This window comes from Diplodia seriata (genome assembly GCF_021436955.1).
Source record: "Diplodia seriata strain FDS-637 chromosome Unknown scaffold_6, whole genome shotgun sequence".
In the NCBI taxonomy this organism is placed as follows: domain Eukaryota; kingdom Fungi; phylum Ascomycota; class Dothideomycetes; order Botryosphaeriales; family Botryosphaeriaceae; genus Diplodia; species Diplodia seriata.
In genome coordinates, this window is record NW_027117313.1 from 1094506 (window position 1) to 1116722 (window position 22217).

The following is a 22217-nucleotide window of genomic DNA, read 5'->3' on the forward strand; positions in this document are numbered from 1 at the left end:
CCAAAGCGACCGCGCTGGGGGCGGCCGGGGGGTCCCGGCGCAGCGGCCAATCGAGGCCGAGCGCGCGCGTTGCGGATGGCTGTGCCCTGTATTAACGCTTCGGTCGTCCCTACAACAGCCAGCCCTCTCCTATCTGCCTCGTCCCCAGACTCCAGCCCGCCTCGCCATGTCCTAACCTCTCGAGCCAAGCTTCGCTCACGTCGTTGCATCCCGCCAAACGCTGCAGCATTCCTCTCTCTCCGCCTGTTGCCCCCTGCGACTCGCACCTCGCACCTCGTTCCATCCTCTCCGCGCCTGCCTGCCGCCGGCCTGCAACACGCTGCTGCACCAGCCTCGACGAGCGACCACCACCCCACACGGCTCTTCTCTCGCCCGCTCCCCCAAGTCCTCTTTCGCCCGCCCGACCTCAACACCATCTCTCGTCGTCTCCACCCCGAGTGACTCATTGCATTGGGCACTGCCGCCTTCCGGACCCACGACCGACTCATACCGAGCTTTGACCTCCTGCCTCGCGTCATCGCAACCGGATGCTCTGAGCCACGCCGACGACAATCCAGCCGTTCATCACATCATCCCCGCCACTGCATCACCCTTTAAGCTTCCAGAGTCCACCCTTTGATGGTACACGCGATCAAAGAACACTCGACAGCCACACAAGCCGCCTCAGGCAGCATCGTCGTTCCGTCGATCCCGCTGCTCTCAGCCCTACCCCGAGACCTGGCTCTCGTCTCGACCACCTCCGCCGACAGACACCGCACTCCCTGGTCAAACTTGAGTGTCGGGTAGATCCTCGGGTCTTTCCCTACGTGTCACGACTCCTTCTCTTCTTCCCTCACGCAGCGAGCTCTTGCGATCCCTTCAGCTTACACAATCGGTTCCGGCCTCGGCTCCCGACATCTATCCAACCACGGCCTCGACCTTCCGCGGCCACCGAAGACCCCAACCGATACTTTTCCTACACTCGTTGATTCGGGTTACACCGTACTCTGATCTAATCTCTCAAATGCCAACAACCACACTCCTTCCATTTCCTTGCCTCTAAACCTTCCGCGGTTCCCCACCCACTCGACTCGACCTCTCCTCCTCTGTGCATATTCCGATTACGACACTATACCACCTGAGCGACACGGTGTTTTTGCTTTCAAGCGCCTTACGACACTTACAACTGTTACTGCAAAAAAAAGTCTCCCGACTCTCAGACTTTCCTATCTTCCATTATCTATTCTGTATCATTCTTACCAGGTCCCTTTCGCTTTCGCACTAAAAGCACCATAGATTTGGCTTTTCTTGCTTCAGGAGCGGATTGTCGGCTTGTTCTTTTACGACGACTCGGTTCTTCTTGACGGCGCCTTTTCATTCTTCCGACGCCGGTTTCTTCCAAACTCCTCGTCCTAATACCCTTTTTGGCAATGGAGTGTATGCGCACCCAGTTCAAGGATGGCGCAGTTCTCGATGGCCGCTTCGAGACCCTCTCTGCTCTCAACCATGGCTCTTTCGGCATGGTCTTCATGGCCAAGGACCTCCATACCGGAGAGAACGTTGCAGTCAAGTGCTTGACCAAGACCTCAGATGCCAATGGATGCCCGGTGGCCTTCGCGGTTGACGATCGCTCCGAGGAGCTTAGCATTCACCGCAGTCTCAGCTCGCACCCCAACATCGTTAACCTCATCCATACTTTTGAGACTGAGCACCATGTCTACCTTGTTCTTGAGCTCTGCCCGAACGGTGACCTGTACGAGGCCATCCGCCTCGGCCGCGGCCCCTTGGAGACGGAGCATGTTCGCGATTTCATGCTTCAGCTGATCTCCGCTGTCGAATTCATGCACTCCAAGAACATCTACCACCGCGACGTCAAGCCCGAGAACATCTTCCTCACCCAGGACGGCAACATGAAGCTTGGCGATTTCGGCCTCGCGACCACCGACGAATGGTCCTACGAGTCCGCTGTCGGCAGTGACCGCTACATGGCTCCCGAGCAGTACGACTGCGGAACCAACGGTTACTCCCCTGCCAAGGCTGATATCTGGGCGGTTGGCATTTGCCTGCTCAACGTTCTGTTCTCTCGCAACCCTTTCGCTACGCCTACAGCTTCGGACCCTCTGTTCCGCGATTTTGCCAGCGACCGCGAGTCCCTCTTCGATGTCTTCCCCAACATGTCTCAGGACACCTTTGAGATTCTGATCCACTGCCTTGCCATCGACCCTGAGAACCGTTCGCTTAGCGCTGTTCGCGAGGCTCTCGACCGCGTCATCTCCTTCACCACCGATGACGAGTCGCTCGACGAATTCTGCAACGAGGACTGCGATGTCATTGGAGCCACAGCCAACCGCGAGCCCCTTCGCACCCCTTCGGTCAGCACTGCCAACCTCAACCAGGAGGGTGCTTTCCCTTGGGCCAGGGCTCTTGCAATGACGCCTCCTCAGCCTGTCCGCCAGCTTTCGACCATCCACGATGTCGACAGGTACTCCGAAGACTTGTTCCCCGAGTCGGAGCGTACTAGTGGCGATTGGTGCTCGTTCAAGCCCGAACGTTCATCGGTCGTCTCCTTCGTCGACTCTGGCCTCGGCATCTCTCTGCAGTCCAATGAGGGCACCAAGCCTCGGCCCATTCAGAACAGCTCATCGAAGCCCTTGGCTATCCCTGGCTCTATGCCTATGCGGCCCATGCCTAGCCTGGCGTCCGCCTTCGGAGCCAAGGCCGACATGGTGTCAAAGAGTTGGAGCGATCTTTGGGATGAGGAAGAGGAGGAGAACCTTGGAGGGTTTGAGTTCGACTTCCAGGACAAGCTGGGCTTCAAGGAGCGCGTTTGGAGCAACGAGCCTGGCTCTGGCCGCACTACCCCCCGCGCTGGCCTGACGGAGATGAAAGATCCTGCCAGCATCCACAACAGCAGGAACCGTAGCCCGCCGTCGGCACCTCGCAGTGTCATCAGCGAGCAGACGGGCTTCATCTTCGAAGACATGCAGCACCCGTCGAGTGAGAACAAGGAGCAGCGCAAGCCTATTGTTGTCCAAGTGCAACACAAGCCGACCGCTGCGGATCAGACGGCTGCACCCCGCTATTCGCCGCCGAAGAAGCGCTCAGGCTTCGACATGACGGAGAAGTGGGCAGCGCTGGGTAATCGCAGGCGAGCTCAGCCACCAAGCCCGGAGAAGCCAAAGGGATCCCCCATGGCGTACTCTCTGGGATCCAAGCAACAGAAGGGCGACAAGACTTTGAATTGGAAGCGGGGTATGGGATTTGGACATCACAACTTTCAGGGATTTGATTTCGGCGTTGCAAAGGGACATCATCAGGGACACCAGGAGTGGAGTTTGAGTAAAGATTGGCGCCACCACGCAACGACTGGCGACGACATCGGCGATCTTGAGTGGGTTGGGGGTTGGAACGACCTCCACTTGTAGTTCGGCTTTCCTCCATACGTGCATGAGGGCAGTAGTGTTTGGAGCTACAGCGTGCATGGTTAAGGAATACTAGGAGCTTGAACTCGTATCTTCGCATTGGTAGTAGGCCGTTGCGACAACTAGAATGCAAGATTTACCCACTCAACAAAGTGTCTTATGAGTGATGCAAGACTGACGATGCTCTTGGGAGGGGGCCCTTGAAACCCCTACAATGGCAGCGGGGCCGGCAGGCAGGTTGGAGCCAAAGTTGCGGCACTTCTCGAACGGGGCGAGAGCGTCTGCGGTCTTGCAGGGTCTGCCAACACGTTGTTCGGCTGCCACGGCTCCAATTGAAGCGTCTCGACTAGCCACTTCTCACTTGCCCAGCCCCATCCCTACCCTCAGCTGTTGGCATTATTAGCTGTATGGACCCGAGCGAGGCCAATCAACGCTAACAGATAACAGACTTTCCTTCGGCGGCACCAAACGGTTTCTCGTAGCGCACTCCTTCGTTACCGCTGCTGTTGCACCTTCTCCCGCCCGCCCCAGCCACCTTGGAGCCGGCGTCGTCTTCGTCTCCGTCGCCGTCGTTCCAGCTGTCCCCCCACTCTGTCGCCATTCTCCCAATGCTGCTCTCACAAAATGCTGGTAGTGTACCACATAACCGCTCGATGATGATGTGATGGAAAGGGCGAGTAGGTAGGGCTGTTGCCGGTTCGGGTCGGAAGTGCATGGCATGGCTCGTTTCGAGATCTGCCCAACCTTGTCCTTGGTGATTGCGCAATGCATCCCTTTACACCGCTCTCGCGAGGCAGGTGGAGGGGTTGTTTGTTTGTTTGTTTGGGACGTGTGGAACTCACATCAGCATAACTGACTCAGCCTTGCGGGGTGAGAGAAGGCTGGGCAGCCGACAGCTTGTCTCACCATCATCACTCTCTGTTTATTCTCCGTCTCTCCTCATACCCGCCCGGCTGCCTGCCCCCTTCCCCGCTTTTTCTGGGTTCCTGTCTCGCCATCGCACGCATGACGCTGCATCCCTTGCGTGCGCGTACCTGGCAAATCAGGTAAGTAGCAGGCCAGGCCCGACCTCGACTAGGCTCTGAAGCCACCAGATTATCTCCTGTTGGTAACTCCGCGCGCCCTCCCAAGGGATCATTAGGCAAGTAGATGGTCCCATTCCTTCGCTCGGCCCTATCCTTCAAGGTACGTACTGTGCGATGAGGCGTCCCCTTCCGCGGCGGCTACGTTCAAACCCGATCCGAGCATTCCCTGTACCTCGTTTCGGTACCACGTCCTCCCCCGCGCTAACTTGGGAATGGGGAAGTCTCGGGGTCGCTCCCGCGGATCGGGGCGATGGAGGGGAGGGGGGTGGGGTGGCCTTACTATCACACCAGTTCCCTGGGCTTGCTCTCTCCCACTAAGGCTGGAATGTGCCATCCAGCACTGGTTTGTCGTACGTGTGACCGCTTCCTGATTCGTCCTCGTCCGAATTCCCCATTATCCGGTTCTGCTCTCTCGCTCTCTCAGCTGAGAGCGAGAAAGCAAAGGAATGGATGAGCGCGGCTGGGGAATACACAAGGCTGTTCGGCCGAACCTTGGGAACAGGGCCGCCGTGGGCTGGCGGCTAGCCTTCCGATGAGCGGTAGGCTAGGCGCATTACTCGTATCTTTACCGTCGTTCACTTCTGAACCGTTGATTCCTTCCCACCATCAGCGGCCCCGCGGCGCGCCGCAGCCCGCGGCCGTCTCGGTCTTGGCTCCCCTGCCCCCACCCACCCCGCGCTGATTTTCTGGGGTACGCTAGGGTGATGGGTTGGTGGGTTGCGCAAAACGCCTCAAAACGCCCAAGAGAAAAAGCACGGGGCGCAAAAGCCGCTGCTGGCGGTCCAGCTAAACAAGCATCCAGGCTGAGCCGTAGCTAGTGCTGGTGAAACCCGCCGCGTGGGGTAAGGCGGTTGCTACTAACGGCTTGAGAGGATTATTTCCCTCCGCGCCTGGTGCTGTAATTAGGTCGCTGGCTGAAAAGTTGTGGTGGCTTATATCGCTGCTCAACCTCATCTTCTTCGTTGTCGTATACTCCGCGGGTACGTATTCCTTGGCTCTATTCTAGAAGGCGGTCTGTTACAAAGCCCTTCCGTTTGCAACGTTCAGGAAATGCGCCCAGACTCGCTTTCCTCTCTTGTTTCCATCGACCTCAATCTACACGACCACTACCACAACATGGACGTCGACGCATGATGGTGGAACCAATAATGGACCGGCAGTTGCCGACAGTTCGATAAGAGCCGTATCATCTGTTTCCCTGCTGGACGACGGGCTGGGCTGAACTGGGCTGGGCTGGGCGGCCTCTCTCACGCGCAGCCAACGAGCCAAGGCGGACGAATGGGATGGCCAGGCCGGCAGAAGCCGCGATGGTGTACATGTTGCCTGTACGTACCCGCGAGGCAGGGGAGGGTTTCGTGTGTCACTATTGATCCACTGACACCGCCCAGTCGACGCCCTCGCACGCCGCGGCGGGGGAGGCATCACCGGCTCCTGTCAGGCACGCCCGCCCACCAGACGAGCATTTCCGGCTATGAGACAACCGATCATCTATGCATCGTCTCTAGTCAGGAACGGGGCTAATAATAATAGCACTAACGCCTATTTTATGCTCCATTTGTTCTTCTCCAATAATGCAAGATCATGTCTTTTATCTCTCTTAGCCGTTTTCAGTGTCCACTTCTCTTTTCTTTTGCTTTTTTCTTTGCTTTTTACCGCTGGGCGCTGGAGAAGAAAGCAAAACGCAATCCATGCATGAGCCGAGACGGTTGGAGGACCGCGTGCGCCTTTTCCCTGCGCGAACCGCGTCCGTGCTGGCCAACCCTAGGTACCCGCGCCCCTCTTCCCTTCCGTCCGACGACCCGCCCCGGCCCGTGGCTGCCTTGATGCAAGTGCTTCTGATTTCGTTTCGAAGGTTTTCTTTTTCTTATGTTTCAGAGGAAACCCCTCCGTCCTCCCCCCCTCCCCAAATATAATTAATTCGATAAGGTTTGTGCATCACATGCTTCATCTGTTTCATGAGAGTGACACCTTCTGGCCGGTTGGCTGCCACGTGCCATGACTCCTGGCGCCGGTGTCATCAATCATTCATTCCGTGCTGAAGCAGCTCCGATTGGAGCGATGTGCATTCTCAATCTTATTTTTTTGAGTTTGACAGGGACCGAAGTGAAGAAAAGCGAACTGACGTAAGGTGTTTGCTGGATGGGCCGTTGCCGAGATTACGACAGCGAAGAGACAAGGATCCGCGTGTCAGGGATAGATAGATAGAGAGAGAAGGAGAGAGAGGATCGATAGTGATAAGGATTGTTGCGGAAGGGGGAACCTTATCGCAGCATGGATGGGGCGGCCATTGAAACAGCATGTGATTGAGAGTAGAAACGAACGCCAGCAGATAAGCAGCATGTGGGTTTTCCGAGCTAGGGCAGCAGGGGGCGGATGGAGCGCAGTGACGGAAGAAACCAACTCGTGCGTGACGCGTCGCTTATCTTTCACCATGGAGATCTTCAGTTCGCCGTGCACTGGCCCGTCGTCAGGAATGCGTCAGCTGAAGTGGTGCTTGCGTTATCGTGGCTGCTGCCGCTGCAACCCTCGGGCCTTTGCCCTCGTACGAGGCCCGCTCTGGAAATCCTCCTTCCTTAGCTCGATGGCGTTGCTGACCGTTTCCTGCTCCTTTGGACTAGGAAGAAGTTCAGTGCGGTTCTCGACTAACCTGAACAGGCAATAGGTGCCGAAGTCTGAATGCATCTCCAACGTACTTTGGACAAGCTGGAACCTGTATGATGCGATGCAAAATGGCTGACCTCGGAGCTTCTCTACATTGCTATTTCTCTTCATCATGAAGAACTTTCAAGTCCCCTGCGCCTTCGTGCTCTCAACGATACTTCACTGGCCAAGCCTGTTCAAACACCAGAAAATGTAACCAAGGCAGAAGCTTCCATGCAGGGAAAGTAGGAGTGAAAGTCTTCCCAACGCCGCATCCGTCTATCTCGGCACGTTCTCCTCCCTCCTCCTAAACACAATCTTGGCCGTGGGATCCGCAAAGAACTCAGCCGAGCTCTTCACCGTCGCAGGCCGCTCCGTCACGCCGTCGGGCAAGCGAACGTCGTACATGAGGAGGATGTACGCGATGGCGATCTTGGCCTCGTTGGAGGCGAAGAAGCGGCCGGGGCAGGCGTGCGTGCCGTGGCCGAAGCCCATGTGCTCCGGGCTGGTCGTCACGAATTGCCAACTGTTTTCCTGTCCCGGTTGCTCGCGCAGGCGCAGAAAGCGGCGCGCGTCGAAGGTCTCGGGATCAGGGTAGATGGACGGGTCGTGCAGGTTTTCCATCGAGCAAGAGACGACGGCGCCGGCAGGGATGTAGGTGCCATCGCTGAGGGTGATGGGGACTTCGGCGACGCGGTTGAGGGTGACTGGTGAGCGGGATGACTGTGTTAGCATGGCCATCTTGATCTCGTTGAGAGGCAGGTTCAGGGGTGATGAGAGGAGAAGCAACTTACGCAGGCCGGGTGGATTCAGGCGCTGCGACTCCTTCAGGAAACTGTCCATCAGCTTCATCTTGTACAAGCTCGTCTTCTTCCAGCCATCCTCCTTCAGCACCTGGCGCACCTCGTCGCGCAGATCCTCAATCACCTCGGGGTGGGTGACGAGGTCGAGGATGGCGTGGGTGATCAGGTCGCCGGTCGTGTGCAGCGCGACAACGGAGAAGAATAGCTGGTTGACGACGGGGTCGTAGGGCCTGCCCTTGGCCACTTCGTCCATCCACGCCACCGTGTCTTTGCCCTTGACCTTCTGTCCGCGGCTCGCCGCCTCGGCCACCTTCGCCCTGCGCTGCTCGATCTCTGGCACTATCAGAGCGCGTGCTTTGGCGATGGTGGCGCGCACCTTGCGCGGGCCTGGCAGGTAGAGGTTGACGAGCGGCCGGAGCCAGGCCGGGTACTTGCGCAGCTCCTGTACGGCCAGAAAGGCTTCGACGGTGTAACTGACGAAGACGTCGAGCCACTCGCGGTTGCGGCATAGTTCGGCACCGAGGAAGACGCGTGTGGAGAGGCGGGCGATGTACTCGAGGACGAAGGGCTTTAGCGTGACTTCGGTCCAGTCTGGAGAGTTCTCTCGTCAGCAAAAGAAGTTTCCCTTGGGCAACTGTCTCCTCGTCACTTACCCTTGGGCTCGCCGAGCTGCTCTAGCAGTGTCTGTTCACTCTCATCGCACAGGCCTTCCGTCATGGTACCTGGAAAATAAGAAGAAAACGTTAACGAGCCTGGCAGTCTCCTGCTTGACGTTCTGAACCCTTACCAAGTGCCTGTGTAAGCTTGGTTCGCACCGTCTCGGCGAAGATGGGGGTGTCCAGGATGCGGTGGAAACCCTCGAATCCGCTCAGATGGCCCAAGAATTCCTGCATTGCTCAACGTTAGCTTCACAATATCCTCCTGTTCTTCAACGCACCTTTGAGGTCCACTTCGCAAAGCTCAACCTGCTGTCGCTCTTGACCTCGTTCGCATAGGAGTTCGGCAGGATGATCTTAGGCCCAAGGGGACTGACGGCCTGGAAAGGCTTCCGAAACTGTACGCCCCTCCCATGTCAGCAACATCTGATCCAGTCGAGTGAGGCGAGGGGGAATAGCACGAACAATGCTCAAGCCATGGGCCACAACCTCGCTGGCGCGCGTCCTCCAGTCCTGCTTCGCTTTTCCGTAGTCACTTTCCTCCTGCAGGAAGGCGACAGGCAGCGCGGGATACAGCTTTTCGCGGCGCACGTAGATGGCGGCCAAGAGAAGGATGGCGGCGGTGGAAAAGAGTTGGAGGTAGAAGGTTGTGCTTTGATTGGACACGGTGGGAGTGGAAGGAGCGCCGGTGGCATTGACTCCTGCTGTTTGTGGATTGTCCATCTCTGAGCGACCAGACTTCGGCTATCAGAACGCACAAGTCAAAGAGAGAAGTTCTGTCTATCTTGGGTCTAACGGCTCATTTGCTGATGATTTATATACGGCTGTCCCCACGAGATTTCGACGGCTGAAACCTCACCTTGGTAGCCGCCCCACACGGGAGGCGGAGGCGCAGTAACCCGATCTCGTAAACGCATGCAAGTGCCAAAGACGTTTGAAGTTCGACCTGCCCGGCCAATCAGATGGGCTTCGTTGCGTCTCGAGGAGCAGTGACCATCGGCTTCGGGAACTCGGGTAGCGGAAGCGTGCATGGCCGACATTCCGGAGGGGTGGCCGGCCGTATTGCAACCTCTCCGATAGGTCGCTCGTACCTTGCATGCCGACCGATCAAGTGGCGGGCCGTAAACCGTCTCTTGTTTCTTCATGCAGTCTCTCTCCGCTCGCCGGGAGTTTGCGGGCTTTTGTGATCCGAGACAAGCTTGCGCAGGCTATGTCGGCGCAAGAGACGATCCGTGCCGGTCACAAGGATGCTGTTCCTTCTGACAATGCTTCACTGCAAGGAGTAGAGCTTATAGAAGGGCAGTTTTGGGTCGCGACCGTATGTATGGTTCGTCGGTGCGCACGTCAGTAGGCTATGCTGGGCACGAAGAAAGTGAGATTTATGCCATAGTCGGGAAAGAGCGCTTCTTTTATCCTTTATCTATTGAAAATGCAAATGCTATCCCCAGAACTTCCGCCCATGGTGTGGGTATCTCATGATGCAAAAAACAAAACTAAAATACAAGCAAAGCAGCAATGCCGGATTGAGCAAGATTCTCCTTGTGTTTGGACAAGTCTGAACATGTACTAACTACTCGCTGGTCCTGACGTAGGTGAGAAGGTAGGGCGTGAACCCACCTTCCTGAGGCCGGAGCAATTCCTTGATCGCCCCGGGGGCCTCGACGTGCTCGTCGCTGATGTCCTGGATGCCCTTGGGCGAGACGACCTTGGCCGTGTAGTGGCCACTGCCAATGCTTCCAGCATGCTGGAGCACCGACGTGAGCTTGTACCGCTGCGTTCCAGGCCGCTGCAGCTTCTTGTCGTCGAAGTATTCGGAGAGGTCGAGGTACAGCGGGAACTGCACCGGATCCTTGATTTTGGATTGCCTTCCGTACGCGTCAAACGCGAACCGGACCAGCTGGACCATCAGGATCTCCGGGCCATCCACGACCACCTGCTTGCGGTCGTGCCCCTTCTTGCGGCACTGCTCGCACACGATGGTCGGCGGCAGTGTTTCGTAGAAGAACTGGTCGAAGTAGGACTTGAAGTCCAGTCCCTTCCGTGGGTGGCGCAGGTTGACATTGGCGACCATCCAGACTACGGGGTCCTGGGTCTCTTGGTGACCGCAGCTACGACACGTCCGCCTCGGGAAACGCTTCAGGCCGAACAGCGCCTCGAGCTCGTTGAGCGGCATGCATGCCTTGGAAGGGTCGCTTGAGGAGAGGTTTTGCAGGAGGAAAACCATGAACTCGTGCGCGTCTTGCTGCCGGAGCTGCTCGGCCCTGCTCCCGCCAGGGCACCTGGGCAGCTTGTTGATCGCGGCGTCGAATGCTCTGACAGCCCTGTCCACGCGCTGGGCGCTCCGGCGATCGCCCTCGGCTGGCCAGTAGACGTTCGCAAGATCCCGGAGAGCACACGCCAGGCAGCCGAACTTCGGACAATGGTATTTCTGGCTTGTTCCGTGGAGTTTGATCCAGTTGACGAAAATGGGTAGATTCATGAGGAGTTGGAGGCAGCTCCTACGGTAGCAGTGGACGCCGGTATGGTTGGCAAGTCCAGTGGCGCCCAGGTCGGCGCGGGAGGATTCGGTGTTAAGGTGAGAGATGGTGTGGTGTCTTTCGTCTTGCTCCTCGGTTTTGGTGGATATGCGACGGCGCTTGCGGGCGGGTTCGGTGGCCATGGTGGCCCGAGTAGCGGGAACGAATAGAAGGGGGGCTCTCAACATGTCGTCGAGCTTGCGCTTCGCGCTGGATTTGCAAGGTATAAGTTCGCCGGCGACTGTCGGATCGGATGCGGCGACGGACACGTAAGGGATCTCCAGTCTTTGGACCGACGCTCCAATGGCGTCGAGGTAGAAAGGCTGGTTTGGGTGATGGTTGACAGGGGAAGCGTGGTGCCGTTCGCTGGTAGAGGCTGGGTCCTCGCTGTCGTCAAAGGTGTTGTCGTTCTGCTCAATGGCCTTGAGCCTGGGCTTGGTGATGGGCTCTGGGTCCTCGCTGGCGTCAAAGACGTTGCTGGTCTGCTTGATGGCGGTGGCGCCAGCCTTGGTGATGGGCTCCTTCTTGAACTTGATGCTGATCTTCCGCCTCGCCTCGGGCAGAGCATGCGCGTTGGAAGACATGGTGGGTGACGGCAATAAGGTTTTTATACGGGGAGACAAAGCAGGCCGCATGCGATGAGCGATCAAAGGTTGAAGGTGACGAGAAGAAACGAAGACAAAGCGGCGACGACGGCGGGTTTTAGCCCTGAGGTGGGCCTGTGCCAGCACTTTGCCATTGACCCTGGACAGTGCCATTGTGAACAATAGGGACAATGGGAAGAGGAGGTGAAGTGACGCCAAGACAGCCTGGATCAACCGAACGAAAGAGAGCGACAATAGACAAGAAGGAAAACGCCCCTGGCAGAGCAGCAGCTAAATTTACAGGCCGGACCGGACGAGGTGAGGTTGGGAGACATGGAGCGAGCACGTGCCGATGCTGCTAACACAGTAGACGGTCGAGCACTCGCGGGACGGAGCGCAGCACAGCAGCGGCAGCGGCAGCGGCAGCAGCAGCAGCAGCCGCAGAGCAGGCAGTGAGGCCAGGGAGAAAAAAGTTGGGCGTGGGGAGGAAGTCAGCGCGCGCTCGGGGAAGGATGCGGCTCTCTCTCCGCTGGCCATGTAATTTTTTTTCCTGGCGGCGCCACTTCCGCCGAGTCGCCCACCCCGCCCGCTCCGCTCCCGCCTGCTGCAAGTCATTGCCCCTCCGCCCATGCCCTCGGATCAGCCCTACATCGACCATCGACCCGCTTGCAGCCATGCCCGCCGACGGCGACAGCGCCCCTTCCTACGAGGACGAGCACGTCCACCAGGTCTACGAGCAGATTGCCAGCCACTTTTCCTCGACCCGCTACAAGGTACCGCCCCCCGCCGCATCCCTTGCGCCGTCGCCTGTCGCTCATCGCCTCTCCAGTAGCCATGGCCCATTGTCGAGCGCTTCTTGAAGGGCCTGCCTGACGGCGCTGTCGGGCTGGACATTGGCTGCGGTAATGGCAAGTACCTGGCCGTCAACCCCAACGTGTACATCGTCGCTTCCGACCGGTACGTTGGCTTGATGCATTGGCGACTGGGTGGCGCGTCTAATGAACACCTTCTGTTTCAGGTCCACCAACCTCGCCAAGATAGCCACAAGGCACCAGCCCCATAGTGCCATTGTCGCCGATAACCTCAGCCTACCTCATCCTCCGGCTGCCTTCGACTTCGCCATATCCATCGCCGTCATCCACCACCTTTCCACCCCAGAGCGACGCGTCGAAGCAACAAGAGCCGTCTTGGAGCAATTGAAGGCTGATGGAAGAGCCTTGGTCTATGTCTGGGCTCTCGAGCAGAAAGACAGCCGGAGAGGCTGGGACGAAGGCCATGAGCAGGATGTTATGGTACCCTGGGTCATGAACAAAAACCAACCAAAGAAAGCCAAGAAGAATAATCTCGCTTCAGAGCAGACGGATGCTGCCCCGGTGGAGGAGCCTAAAACGTTCCACAGATACTATCATCTGTATCGAAAGGGCGAACTGGAACACGATATCGAGCTGGCTGGAGGGGATGTCGTTGAAGCTGGGTATGAGAAGGACAATTGGTGGGCCATAATGAAGCCTAAGGCTTCGTAACGAAGTTTACTCCGCCGGTGAGCTTCTGTGAGTTTTGGAATGCGCTCGCATCAGATGCAGGGCGAGTCCCGAATCATGAGGACTGAAGCTTCATTCCACAAGGCAAAAAAAGGCAAACTGCGCTAACATGGGTGCTGAAGTCTTCATCCGGATGCTTTCATACGGGTTTGAGACCTCTACGTCTGGACGATTGCTCTAGCTACCCATGAAAGAAGGGTGCAATTTCATGTGGATCACGCCCGAGAAAGACAGATGCTTTCGCAGCCTACTGTGGCCTCGATTATCGACGAAACATGTTGAAACTGAAGCAGATTCAAGTTTAAAAGACTTCCCCGCTTCCATACGTTCTCTAGCGCCTCAGGTATCTCCCGCATAAAGCTGGTTCATTTCAATATCAGCCATGGGTCGCGAGCTTGTCCCTGCATGGCAAGTTGGCCCCGACACTTTGTGCCCCCAATACAAAACCGGACTCCACTCGTCGATGAGGTTCGTCAACGTCTGGATATGGCCGTACGCCGCAGGCTGAGGTCCCTTCGGCCTCCACAGACTCAACAAGGTAATATACGCTGCTAACGCAGCTGCCGCCCCCGCGAGATAAAAGAACGGCTGGCCCTTGACGTAAACCCAGCTATACTCCACCGTCACCGCCAAGCCGAAGACCCAATGGATCGCAGGCTTCGCCAGGAACAGCACGAAGGCCTGCCAGCTGGCGATGGCGGCCCACACGGCATCGTAACTCTCGAGGTGATAGCCATGTCTGGATGCGGCGCGCCGCCACGCCAGCTCGTCCCTGGTCAGATTCACCAACAACTCGGCGCAGTGCAGGCCCAGCGTGACGCCGGCCTGCAGCGCGGCGAAGACCAGCGTCTTGAGCAGCACGGCCCCCGCGTCGCCGAAGGCCCCCAGCTCGCCGCCCAGCTCCACGCCGGGCTCGCCGTTGCGGCGGGCGACCAGCTCGACAGGGACGGCGCCGACCAGCGTCACGGCCGCCAGCGCCCACAGCAGCCACACGACCCTGCGGACCTCCTTGTGCGCGGACCAGCTCGGGCGCTGGTGGGACCGCGGGCGCACGGCGACGGAGGCGTGCGCGGCGTCGCACACGCCGAGCAGACAGCGGTTGGGCTGGTGCTTTATCCCCTCGGCCGCGATCTCCTCGCACGCGATGACGGCGTCGAACGGGCTGGAGCTCCACGTCGGGCAGCGGGTGAAGGCGAGCGCGCACGTCGCGACGAAGGCCTGGACGAGCAGCGCGGCGCCCAGGCACACGGCGCTGGTGCCCGAGACGCCGATGGCCGCCTCCTCGACGCTCCACATGTTGCGCAGCCGCTCGAAGTCGATGAGCCTGTCGTCCCCGTCGCGGTGGTCGCGCTCGTCGTACGCGTTGACGAGCAGCAGCGACGACGACGCGTAGGCGACGACCATGGCGACGAGCATGGCGACGTTGGCGTACCACGCGTTGGGCACGCTGGAGCGCGCGGCGGTGAAGAGGCGCAGGTTGCTGTTGAAGGCCAGCCGGCCGTCGCGCGCGAGCGCCCACTTGAGCGACGTGGCGTGCACGTAGCCCAGCGCGTCCATGAGCAGCGTCAGCCACAGGTTGAGGGCCAGCGGCGCCAGCTGCTTGACCACCTCGGGCAGCCGGAAGACGAGCGGCGGCCGCTCGGTCCAGCGGTGCGCGTGCAGGATGTAGAGGCCGCCGCCGACGGCCGCCAGGCCCGTCGTCCACGCCAGCCCGAGGAAGACGGCGCACACGTTGCGGGTCGAGAGGTCGCGGTTGAGCGGGGGCGGCGGGGGCGGCGGCGTCGGCTTGCGGGTGGAGCTGCGGCTGTGCCTGGTCGTCGTGCTGGTGCCGGTGAGGGTTGTGGTGGTGGAGGAGGTGCGGGGGTCGAGGTGGGTGTAGTAGTAGTAGCGTTGATCCATGCCGGCATAGGTTTGATGGGCCATTTTTCTTTTGGATCGCTTTTCGCTTTGTGATTCCCCGGCAGCAGTGCGGGTTTCGTCGCTATCGCCACTGCTGTTGTTCTCGTTGTCGTTGTCGTTGTCGTTGCTGTCTTCGTCGGATATGGGCTGATCTTCGAAGGCTCCCGCCCGAAGCAGGCACTGGCGTCCTCTCAGGGCATTTACAGCTCTCTGGAATAGGTATGTCGGATACAATCAGGCTGCTCTTTCAGGCCATGAGATCGGCGGGATCTACCTTCTTAAAGCCCTGTTCAGCCTCGAAGCATGTTTGGCTCGTGGGAGGCAGGCGGCTGAGCTTCTTCGCTGACTGACGCCAAGAAGCTGGAGTAGGTACTTGCAGCGGCGATGAGAGTGCTACCGTTTTTTTTTAGCCCCCAAATGCCCCTTCTCCTTCTGCCACAGCCCCAGCCTTGCGGCAACAAGCAAGCAAGCAAAGACCAAATCGGGCTGAGCAGATGTGGTTCGTTGTCGCGAGAATGGCTTACTACATGCAGCCCACATGCGCCAGTCCGAAAATAGTCATCGAGGCGTCCTTACCTTACCCGTTTCGGTTCTGGGCTACTCTGGCTCATGTCTCGGGATAGGCTGGGCTGCGTGGCTGGGGGAGTTACGGGCTGAGAATAAGAACGTGCGTTGAGTCGCACAGCCGTGGCTCGGCGCGGCCCCAGGCTTCTCTACTCTTTTTGCCCTCTCTTTTCGGCTGGTAAGGCTGAGGATGAAATGAAACAGGTATGTGCAAGTTTTGTGCGGATAACTCTTGAGTTGGCCTGATGGGCAGTCCCTTCAGGGATCGGACATCATTATTTACCAATCAGTCGCTTCTGTTCGACTATCGTGCAGATAAATGACATTTCTGCCGGCTGCAGTACACGTCCGAAGTGCAGAGAATACTACCAATATGCAGGTAACCGCTATGATTCGGCCGAGGTGCGGTGGCTGTTTTCAAAGCCTCTGTGGCGGAGTTGTTGCGCTTATGCGGCTGCGGCGTCTCGACCCTTTTATTTTTGTTGGCGATGCATGCATGACTCCCCCGGGAAATGCAATTGGTTGACACTTCCACGTAGGATCACCGACAATATGGATTGGACGCTCACTATTGTGCATCTCCTGCATTCATCTATCGTTTCAATTACCCATGACACTAGCTTACGTGTTGTGGAAGGCGGATCGAGAATGGCTCGTGTCTCACTTATAGAAAGAAACCTCCCCTGTGCGTGTTCCGACCAATCATATACCATATCCTGGATAGATACCTGTTCATTGGCTGACATGGCCACCACGGTAAGCACCAGGAGAGTGGGGTGCCTCCTCGGTACCTTCCCCTCCGAGAGCAAGCAAGCGGGGAAGGTGGAGTACAATCAGCTTACATGGACGAGAGACTTGAGTTCCTACAAAAAGCCCACAGCCCGCATCAGCCTCTCTCAAAGACACCATTGCACTCAGGAATTCAAAAATGGTTGACTGGCGTGCCATTGCGAAGGAAAGGCGAGCGGCGCAGGCCGCGCAGATTCCACCGGAGCTGCGGCTCAAGAGCATCCCCGACGGTCTCGTCAACGCGGTCGAATACGTTGAATCGTGCGGGCTGCTTTCCGCCGAGGAGCTGCAGCTTACGGCCATCACCGATGCGCGCGTCCTGGTCGAGAAGCTGGCATCCGGCGCCATCTCCAGCGTGAGGCTCACGTCGGCTTTTATCAAGAGAACGGCCATCCTGCAGCAGCTGGTCGGCTGCTGCACCGAAATCTTCTTCGACGAAGCGCTCAAGTGGGCCGAGGCGCTCGACAAGCACCTGGCCGAGACGGGCAAACTGATTGGGCCTTTGCACGGCGTTCCGGTCTCGGTCAAGGACGGGTTCGATGTCAAAGGGGTGGATACCACCATTGGTATGTGTGACGAGCCAACTCGCCTGTCTCCGCCAGAGCTCTGATTCGCCCACCGTAGGCTGGGTTGGGCTCGTTGGCAAGCCAGCCTCGGAAAACGGCCCCGAGGTCGACTCGCTGCTCGACCTTGGAGCGGTGATTTACTGCAAGACCAACGTCCCGCAACATCTGATGGTGAGGATCCGCGAGGTCTGAGATGATGTAGCTAAACAGCCGTAGATGGCGGACTCGTACAATCACGTCTTCGGACAGTGCGTCAACCCCTTCAACCGCAACCTCATCTCCGGCGGCAGCTCCGGCGGCGAGGGCGCCCTCATCGGCGGCCGCGGCAGCGTGCTCGGCATGGGAACCGACCTCGGCGGCTCCATCCGCATCCCGGCCGGCCTCCAGGGGCTCTACGGCCTCTGCCCGACCATTGGCCGCGTGCCATTCCTCAAATCGGCGTAATTACTGCTCTCTTTGTTCTCTCCCCGCCTTGAACCAAACATGCACGGGAGCTCATCATTCTGCACGCAGACGTGACCAAGAGTACATTGTCCCACCCGTGGCCGGCCCGCTCACGCACAGCCTTGCCACGCTGGAGTACTACCTGGACGGCCTCTTGTCCACGAGCCCGTGGAACACCGACCCACGCTCCTTCCCGGTCCCGTGGCGCAAGGAGCTGGCGGCGCCGCCAAAGACGCCGTTGAAGCTGGCTTTCATCTTTGACGACGGTATCGTCAAGCCGCAGCCTCCGGCAGCGAGGGCAGTCCGGGAAGCGGCCGAGAAAGCGAGAGCCGCCGGTCATGAAGGTATGCAAGACGAGGGTGGAAAGTGAAGGTTGGATCGAAGTACAGTACAATGCTGACCGCGATTGCTGTACCAGTCGTCGAATGGGATACCAAGACGCACGTAGAGGGCATCCAACTGTGGTTCAAAGCGGTCCTGGCGGACGGTGGGAAGGGCGGCCGGGAGATACGCGAATTGATCGACGAGCCGCTGATCGAGGGCATGGTCATCGGCCAGGAAGAGAGTTTCCTCGACGTGGCGGAGCGCCAACAGGTATGCTGCCTCTCTCCCTTTTGGATTTGTGGGGAGTGCTCGTTGACGCCGCCACCAGCTCTCCATGGAAAAGCTGCGGTACGAGACGGCCTTCCTCGCGCAGTGGAAAGCCGCAGGCATCGACGGAATCGTCATGCCCATCGCCCCTTGGGTGAGTTTCAAGCCGAAGACGTGGGTGAAGAGTAAGCAGTGGCTCGGGTACTCGGCGCTGTGGAACCTGTTGAACTACACGGCGCTGGCCGTCCCGGGCACAAAGGCCGATGCAGAGCTGGACCAGCCCGGGGAGGATTGGAAAGAGCACGTGCCGCGCAACGAATCGGACGAGTTCAATCACCAACAATGTGAGTACTCCTGCCGAGATGCTTACGAGCTATAGTCTTGCTGATGAGCGTGTGGCAGATGATGCCAACCTGGCGCATGGAATGCCCGTGGGCCTGCAGGTTGTCACTGGCAGATTTGGAGAGGAGAAGGCTGTTGCAATTGCGAAGGTGTTGGAAAGTCTGCAGTAAATGGAGTCAGGAAGGGCCGGGGCTCCTTTGGCACTGCAACCATGAGCCCAAAGGCCGGAAGGTGCGTGGAGATTTGGTAGACATTTCAAGTGTCTTTGTCGCAAGGAACCATTTGGTCGTGTCACTCGAAAACAGACGGTCGTACAAGCACCGAAACAGCTGTATCCCGTTTCCCGGTCACCGGAGCACCCCCGCATCCAACGCCAAGCATGTCGCTTATCCGCCGAGATTTGCGGTGTTTCCTACATTGTCGCCAAGTGCCTTGTCGCCTCAGATTTCTTGTGGTTGACTTTCAAAAGTCTCGCTGCACGAATGCTCAAGATTCCCCAGATTCCAGCTTTGACAGTTGCTTAGATGAGCTTGTCGGGGGGTTCGATCATAGCAAGTGCTTCGTTCAGCCCTCCCGTTTCGGTCACTCCCCTCTTGCTAATCGCTTCGCGGGCATTGTCTCAGGCCCGCTCGTCATTCGAGTGGTCTTGGCCGTCAGCATGAGGATTGCGGCAGTGACACGCATGTCAGTCGATCGGGATGAGCTGTCTTGGAGAGATGCTGAACGGAAAAGTATGATTAACCTCGAGCATAGAGCAAACCGCAGTCGCGGAGATAGCACGTCAACTTCTCCCAATCCTCTTCATTGAGCCTCAGAAGGCTCAAGGCAGCATGCCGCCGATCTAGGAGCAAAACCGGTCGACGGTAAACAAAGTGCCAATCACTTCCAGACCTGACCCCACGGAGCCTCCGCGTCAATGGCTTGGTGCCAAGGGGCTGGAGTCGAGTGGTAGCCCCACATTAAGTTGCAAGCAGCAGGTCACGATGGGCGGGTGGAGTGACAGGCCAAGCGTCCCGGCGTCGCGGCAGAGCGGCAAAGGCGCCGGGTAGAGAGGAGGCGCAACGACCTTAGGACGGACCAGGAGCCGAGCCAAGACTCCGCTTGCGCACTCCCAAGACATCTCCACGCTGCTCCGCCACGCATCTTGCCATCTCACCCGCGTCCAAGGCTCGCCGAGAGGCGCCCGTGCTGTCCTCCGCCCCGCCCGTCTCGGCATCGCCGATGATGTCTGCCGAGATGCCACCCACGGGGACGATTTCTTGTCCTTCTTGAGTTCCCCACAGTGTTTCTGCTCAGCTGGCTATTAAACTCGGGATGAGACCCGATTTTTCTTGCAGGCGCGCAGCCATCTGTTGCTCCGGACCCGTCTTTCATCGTCTTTGGTTGATCGAACACCATGCCTCCGCCTCACGTGGACATCGAGGCGACGGAGCCCAAGTCGAATGCTCCTCTCAGTTCTTCCTCATCAACGGGCAGCAAGTCCGCTGAGGATGGCATTCACCACTTGGAGCAGGCCGACGGCCAGAGACAGCCAAGTGTTGCAGCGCTTTTGCGAAACCCTTTGGCGGGGCGGACTGAAGAGGATGTCCTGGCCGAGGTTGATGCCTGGGTCGAAGAGAAGGGCCTTCAGGACTCGCGAGAGGCATTTCGCAAGGGAGCTCTGCTCGCCCGCGTCCAGCAAAGGGACGATGGATTCGAGAGTGTTTCGGCCCTGAGCGAAGCCGAGAAAAACTTGCTGCGGCACGAGATCAAGCACAGATGGAGCCAGCCTTTCATGCTGTACTTCCTGGTCATTCTTTGCGCCGGCTCCGCCATCGTGCAGGGCATGGACCAGACAGCCGTCAACGGAGCTCAGGTTCGACCACTCCCCTGGCCGACGTCACTTGCACGGCTAACATGGACTAGCTCTACTACTTTGAAGAATACGGAATCACCGACGTGTGGCAGCAAGGGCTCCTCAACGGCGCTCCGTACCTCGCGTCCGCTCTGATCGGCTGTTGGACGAACGCCCCTCTCAACAAGGCTTTCGGCCGCCGTGGCACCATCTTCATCTCCTGCATCATCTCATTCATCACCGGCTTCTGGATGGCTGCTGCCGATTCGTGGTACAACCTGCTCATCGCTCGCTTCGCCCTGGGCTTTGCCGTGGGCGCAAAATCCAGCACAACCCCCGTCTACGCCGCGGAGTCCGCGCCCAAAACCATTCGCGGTGCCCTGACCATGATGTGGCAGATGTGGACCGCCTTCGGCATCATGCTGGGATTCGTCGTCTCTGTCGCGTTTGAAAACGTCGACTTTATGGGCCAGTATTCTCAGTGGCGCTGGATGCTTGCGTCGACGTCCATCCCGCCCTTTATCGTCATGATCCAGGTCTACTTCTGCCCCGAGAGTCCCAGATGGTAAGCATCACAACTGCCTCATCCATCACCAACCCTAACTCCTGACAGGTACATGGAGAAGGGAAAGTACGACAAGGCTTTCAACGCCCTCAAGAGACTGCGAACGAACGAGATCCAGGCTGCGCGTGACATGTACTACGCGTACAAGCTCCTGGAGATTGAGTCGGCTGAGCGTGAGGGGAAGAACCTGTTCAAGGAGTTCTTCACCATCAAGCGCAACCGCCGCGCCGCCCAGTCTTCCTTCTTCGTCATGTTCATGCAGCAATTTTGTGGCGTGAACGTCATCGCCTATTACTCGTCCGCAATCTTCGAGCAGGCTGGATTCTCGCGGTCGAATGCGTTGCTTGTATCCTTCGGAACCGGCGTCACAAACTGGCTGTTCGCCTTACCTGTAGGTTACCCCTATCTCAAGAAGACTGGGAAAAAGCAAAGACTGACACACAGCTCAGGCTGTGTACACAATCGACACATTCGGTCGGCGCAACCTGCTGCTAACGACGTTCCCGCTCATGGGCATCTTCCTGCTCTTCTGCGGCTTCTCCTTCTGGATCCCCGACAACGCCGACGGCTCCGTGTCGGACTCGCGCATCGGCTGCGTGGCGGCGGCCATCTTCCTGTTCATGGTCGTCTACTCGCCCGGCGAGGGCCCCGTCCCCTTCACGTACAGCGCCGAGGCGTTCCCGCTGTACATCCGCGACACGGGCATGTCCTTCGCCACGGCCACCACCTGGGGCTTCAACTTCATCCTCAGCCTGACCTGGCCCGCCCTCGTCGAGGCCTTCCAGCCACAGGGCGCGTTCGGATGGTACGCCGGCTGGAATTTCGTCGGGTGGATATATTGTTATTTCCTGCTGCCCGAGACGAAGGTATGTATGCCCCACACTTTGAGTCTGTTTTTTTTTTTCTTTCACGTCGGACTTTGCAGTTGACTTGTGTTTGTGTGTGTTCAACAGAATCTTACTCTCGAGGAGCTGGATACCGTCTTCTCCGTCGGCAACAGGGAGCACGCGCAGTACTACGCCCGGAAGCTGCCCTGGTATCTCAACAAGTACATCCTGCGGAAGGATGTCCCGCCGTTTCCGCCGCTGTACCAGTTCCACGAAGAACATGTACACAACAATCATGTCCAGGACCATAAGATTCACGAGAAGCAATGAGTTCGGTATGTGAAGGACTTACGTGCAGATTGAGGAGGAGGCTGTCGTCTTGTTTGCGCTGGCACACCATGCAGAGCCAAGAGTAATTGCCACCCACGCTTCACTAGTTCATTTCGGGTCTAATAGTATATGTGAGGATGTAATTTCCAATCAAGAAGTTTACGCAACGCATCCTGATTCAGTGTGAGGTAGCCTGTCCTCTTTCTCTCTTTCGCGTACAAAAATTATCCACTCTCTCCC

General features: G+C 58.2%; 8 protein-coding genes across 8 annotated transcripts; 5 read left to right on the forward strand and 3 right to left on the reverse strand.

The window, feature by feature from the left end:
- Window positions 1–1409: 1409 nt before the first annotated feature.
- TPK2_2 (cAMP-dependent protein kinase catalytic subunit) lies at window positions 1410–3404 on the forward strand (the record flags this gene model as incomplete). Its single annotated transcript, XM_066777672.1, has 1 exon — window positions 1410–3404. One exon carries the CDS (start codon window positions 1410–1412, stop codon window positions 3402–3404), a length of 1995 nt encoding a protein of 664 aa, XP_066631767.1.
- A 4001-nt stretch (window positions 3405–7405) lies between these two features.
- SLS55_006242 (uncharacterized protein) lies at window positions 7406–9308 on the reverse strand (the record flags this gene model as incomplete). Its single annotated transcript, XM_066777673.1, has 5 exons — window positions 7406–8520; window positions 8583–8651; window positions 8717–8816; window positions 8867–8983; window positions 9051–9308. The coding sequence occupies 5 exons, from the start codon at window positions 9306–9308 to the stop codon at window positions 7406–7408; spliced, it is 1659 nt and encodes a 552-aa protein (XP_066631768.1).
- An 847-nt stretch (window positions 9309–10155) lies between these two features.
- Window positions 10156–11685, reverse strand: SLS55_006243 (uncharacterized protein; the record flags this gene model as incomplete). The annotated part of the gene is made up of 1 exon (XM_066777674.1): window positions 10156–11685. One exon carries the CDS (start codon window positions 11683–11685, stop codon window positions 10156–10158), a length of 1530 nt encoding a protein of 509 aa, XP_066631769.1.
- Window positions 11686–12359: 674 nt separating this feature from the next.
- On the forward strand, window positions 12360–13208 carry TRM9 (tRNA methyltransferase, has a role in tRNA modification; the record flags this gene model as incomplete). Its single annotated transcript, XM_066777675.1, has 3 exons — window positions 12360–12458; window positions 12518–12642; window positions 12704–13208. The coding sequence occupies 3 exons, from the start codon at window positions 12360–12362 to the stop codon at window positions 13206–13208; spliced, it is 729 nt and encodes a 242-aa protein (XP_066631770.1).
- A 357-nt stretch (window positions 13209–13565) lies between these two features.
- SLS55_006245 (uncharacterized protein) lies at window positions 13566–15149 on the reverse strand (the record flags this gene model as incomplete). Its single annotated transcript, XM_066777676.1, has 1 exon — window positions 13566–15149. One exon carries the CDS (start codon window positions 15147–15149, stop codon window positions 13566–13568), a length of 1584 nt encoding a protein of 527 aa, XP_066631771.1.
- A 1468-nt stretch (window positions 15150–16617) lies between these two features.
- Window positions 16618–17236, forward strand: SLS55_006246 (uncharacterized protein; the record flags this gene model as incomplete). Its single annotated transcript, XM_066777677.1, has 2 exons — window positions 16618–17044; window positions 17103–17236. 2 exons carry the CDS (start codon window positions 16618–16620, stop codon window positions 17234–17236), a joined length of 561 nt encoding a protein of 186 aa, XP_066631772.1.
- A 24-nt stretch (window positions 17237–17260) lies between these two features.
- Window positions 17261–18591, forward strand: SLS55_006247 (uncharacterized protein; the record flags this gene model as incomplete). Its single annotated transcript, XM_066777678.1, has 5 exons — window positions 17261–17484; window positions 17609–17832; window positions 17907–18082; window positions 18141–18423; window positions 18482–18591. 5 exons carry the CDS (start codon window positions 17261–17263, stop codon window positions 18589–18591), a joined length of 1017 nt encoding a protein of 338 aa, XP_066631773.1.
- A 1226-nt stretch (window positions 18592–19817) lies between these two features.
- Window positions 19818–21977, forward strand: SLS55_006248 (uncharacterized protein; the record flags this gene model as incomplete). Its single annotated transcript, XM_066777679.1, has 5 exons — window positions 19818–20276; window positions 20327–20820; window positions 20869–21211; window positions 21270–21686; window positions 21774–21977. The coding sequence occupies 5 exons, from the start codon at window positions 19818–19820 to the stop codon at window positions 21975–21977; spliced, it is 1917 nt and encodes a 638-aa protein (XP_066631774.1).
- Between the last annotated feature and the right edge of the window lie 240 nt (window positions 21978–22217).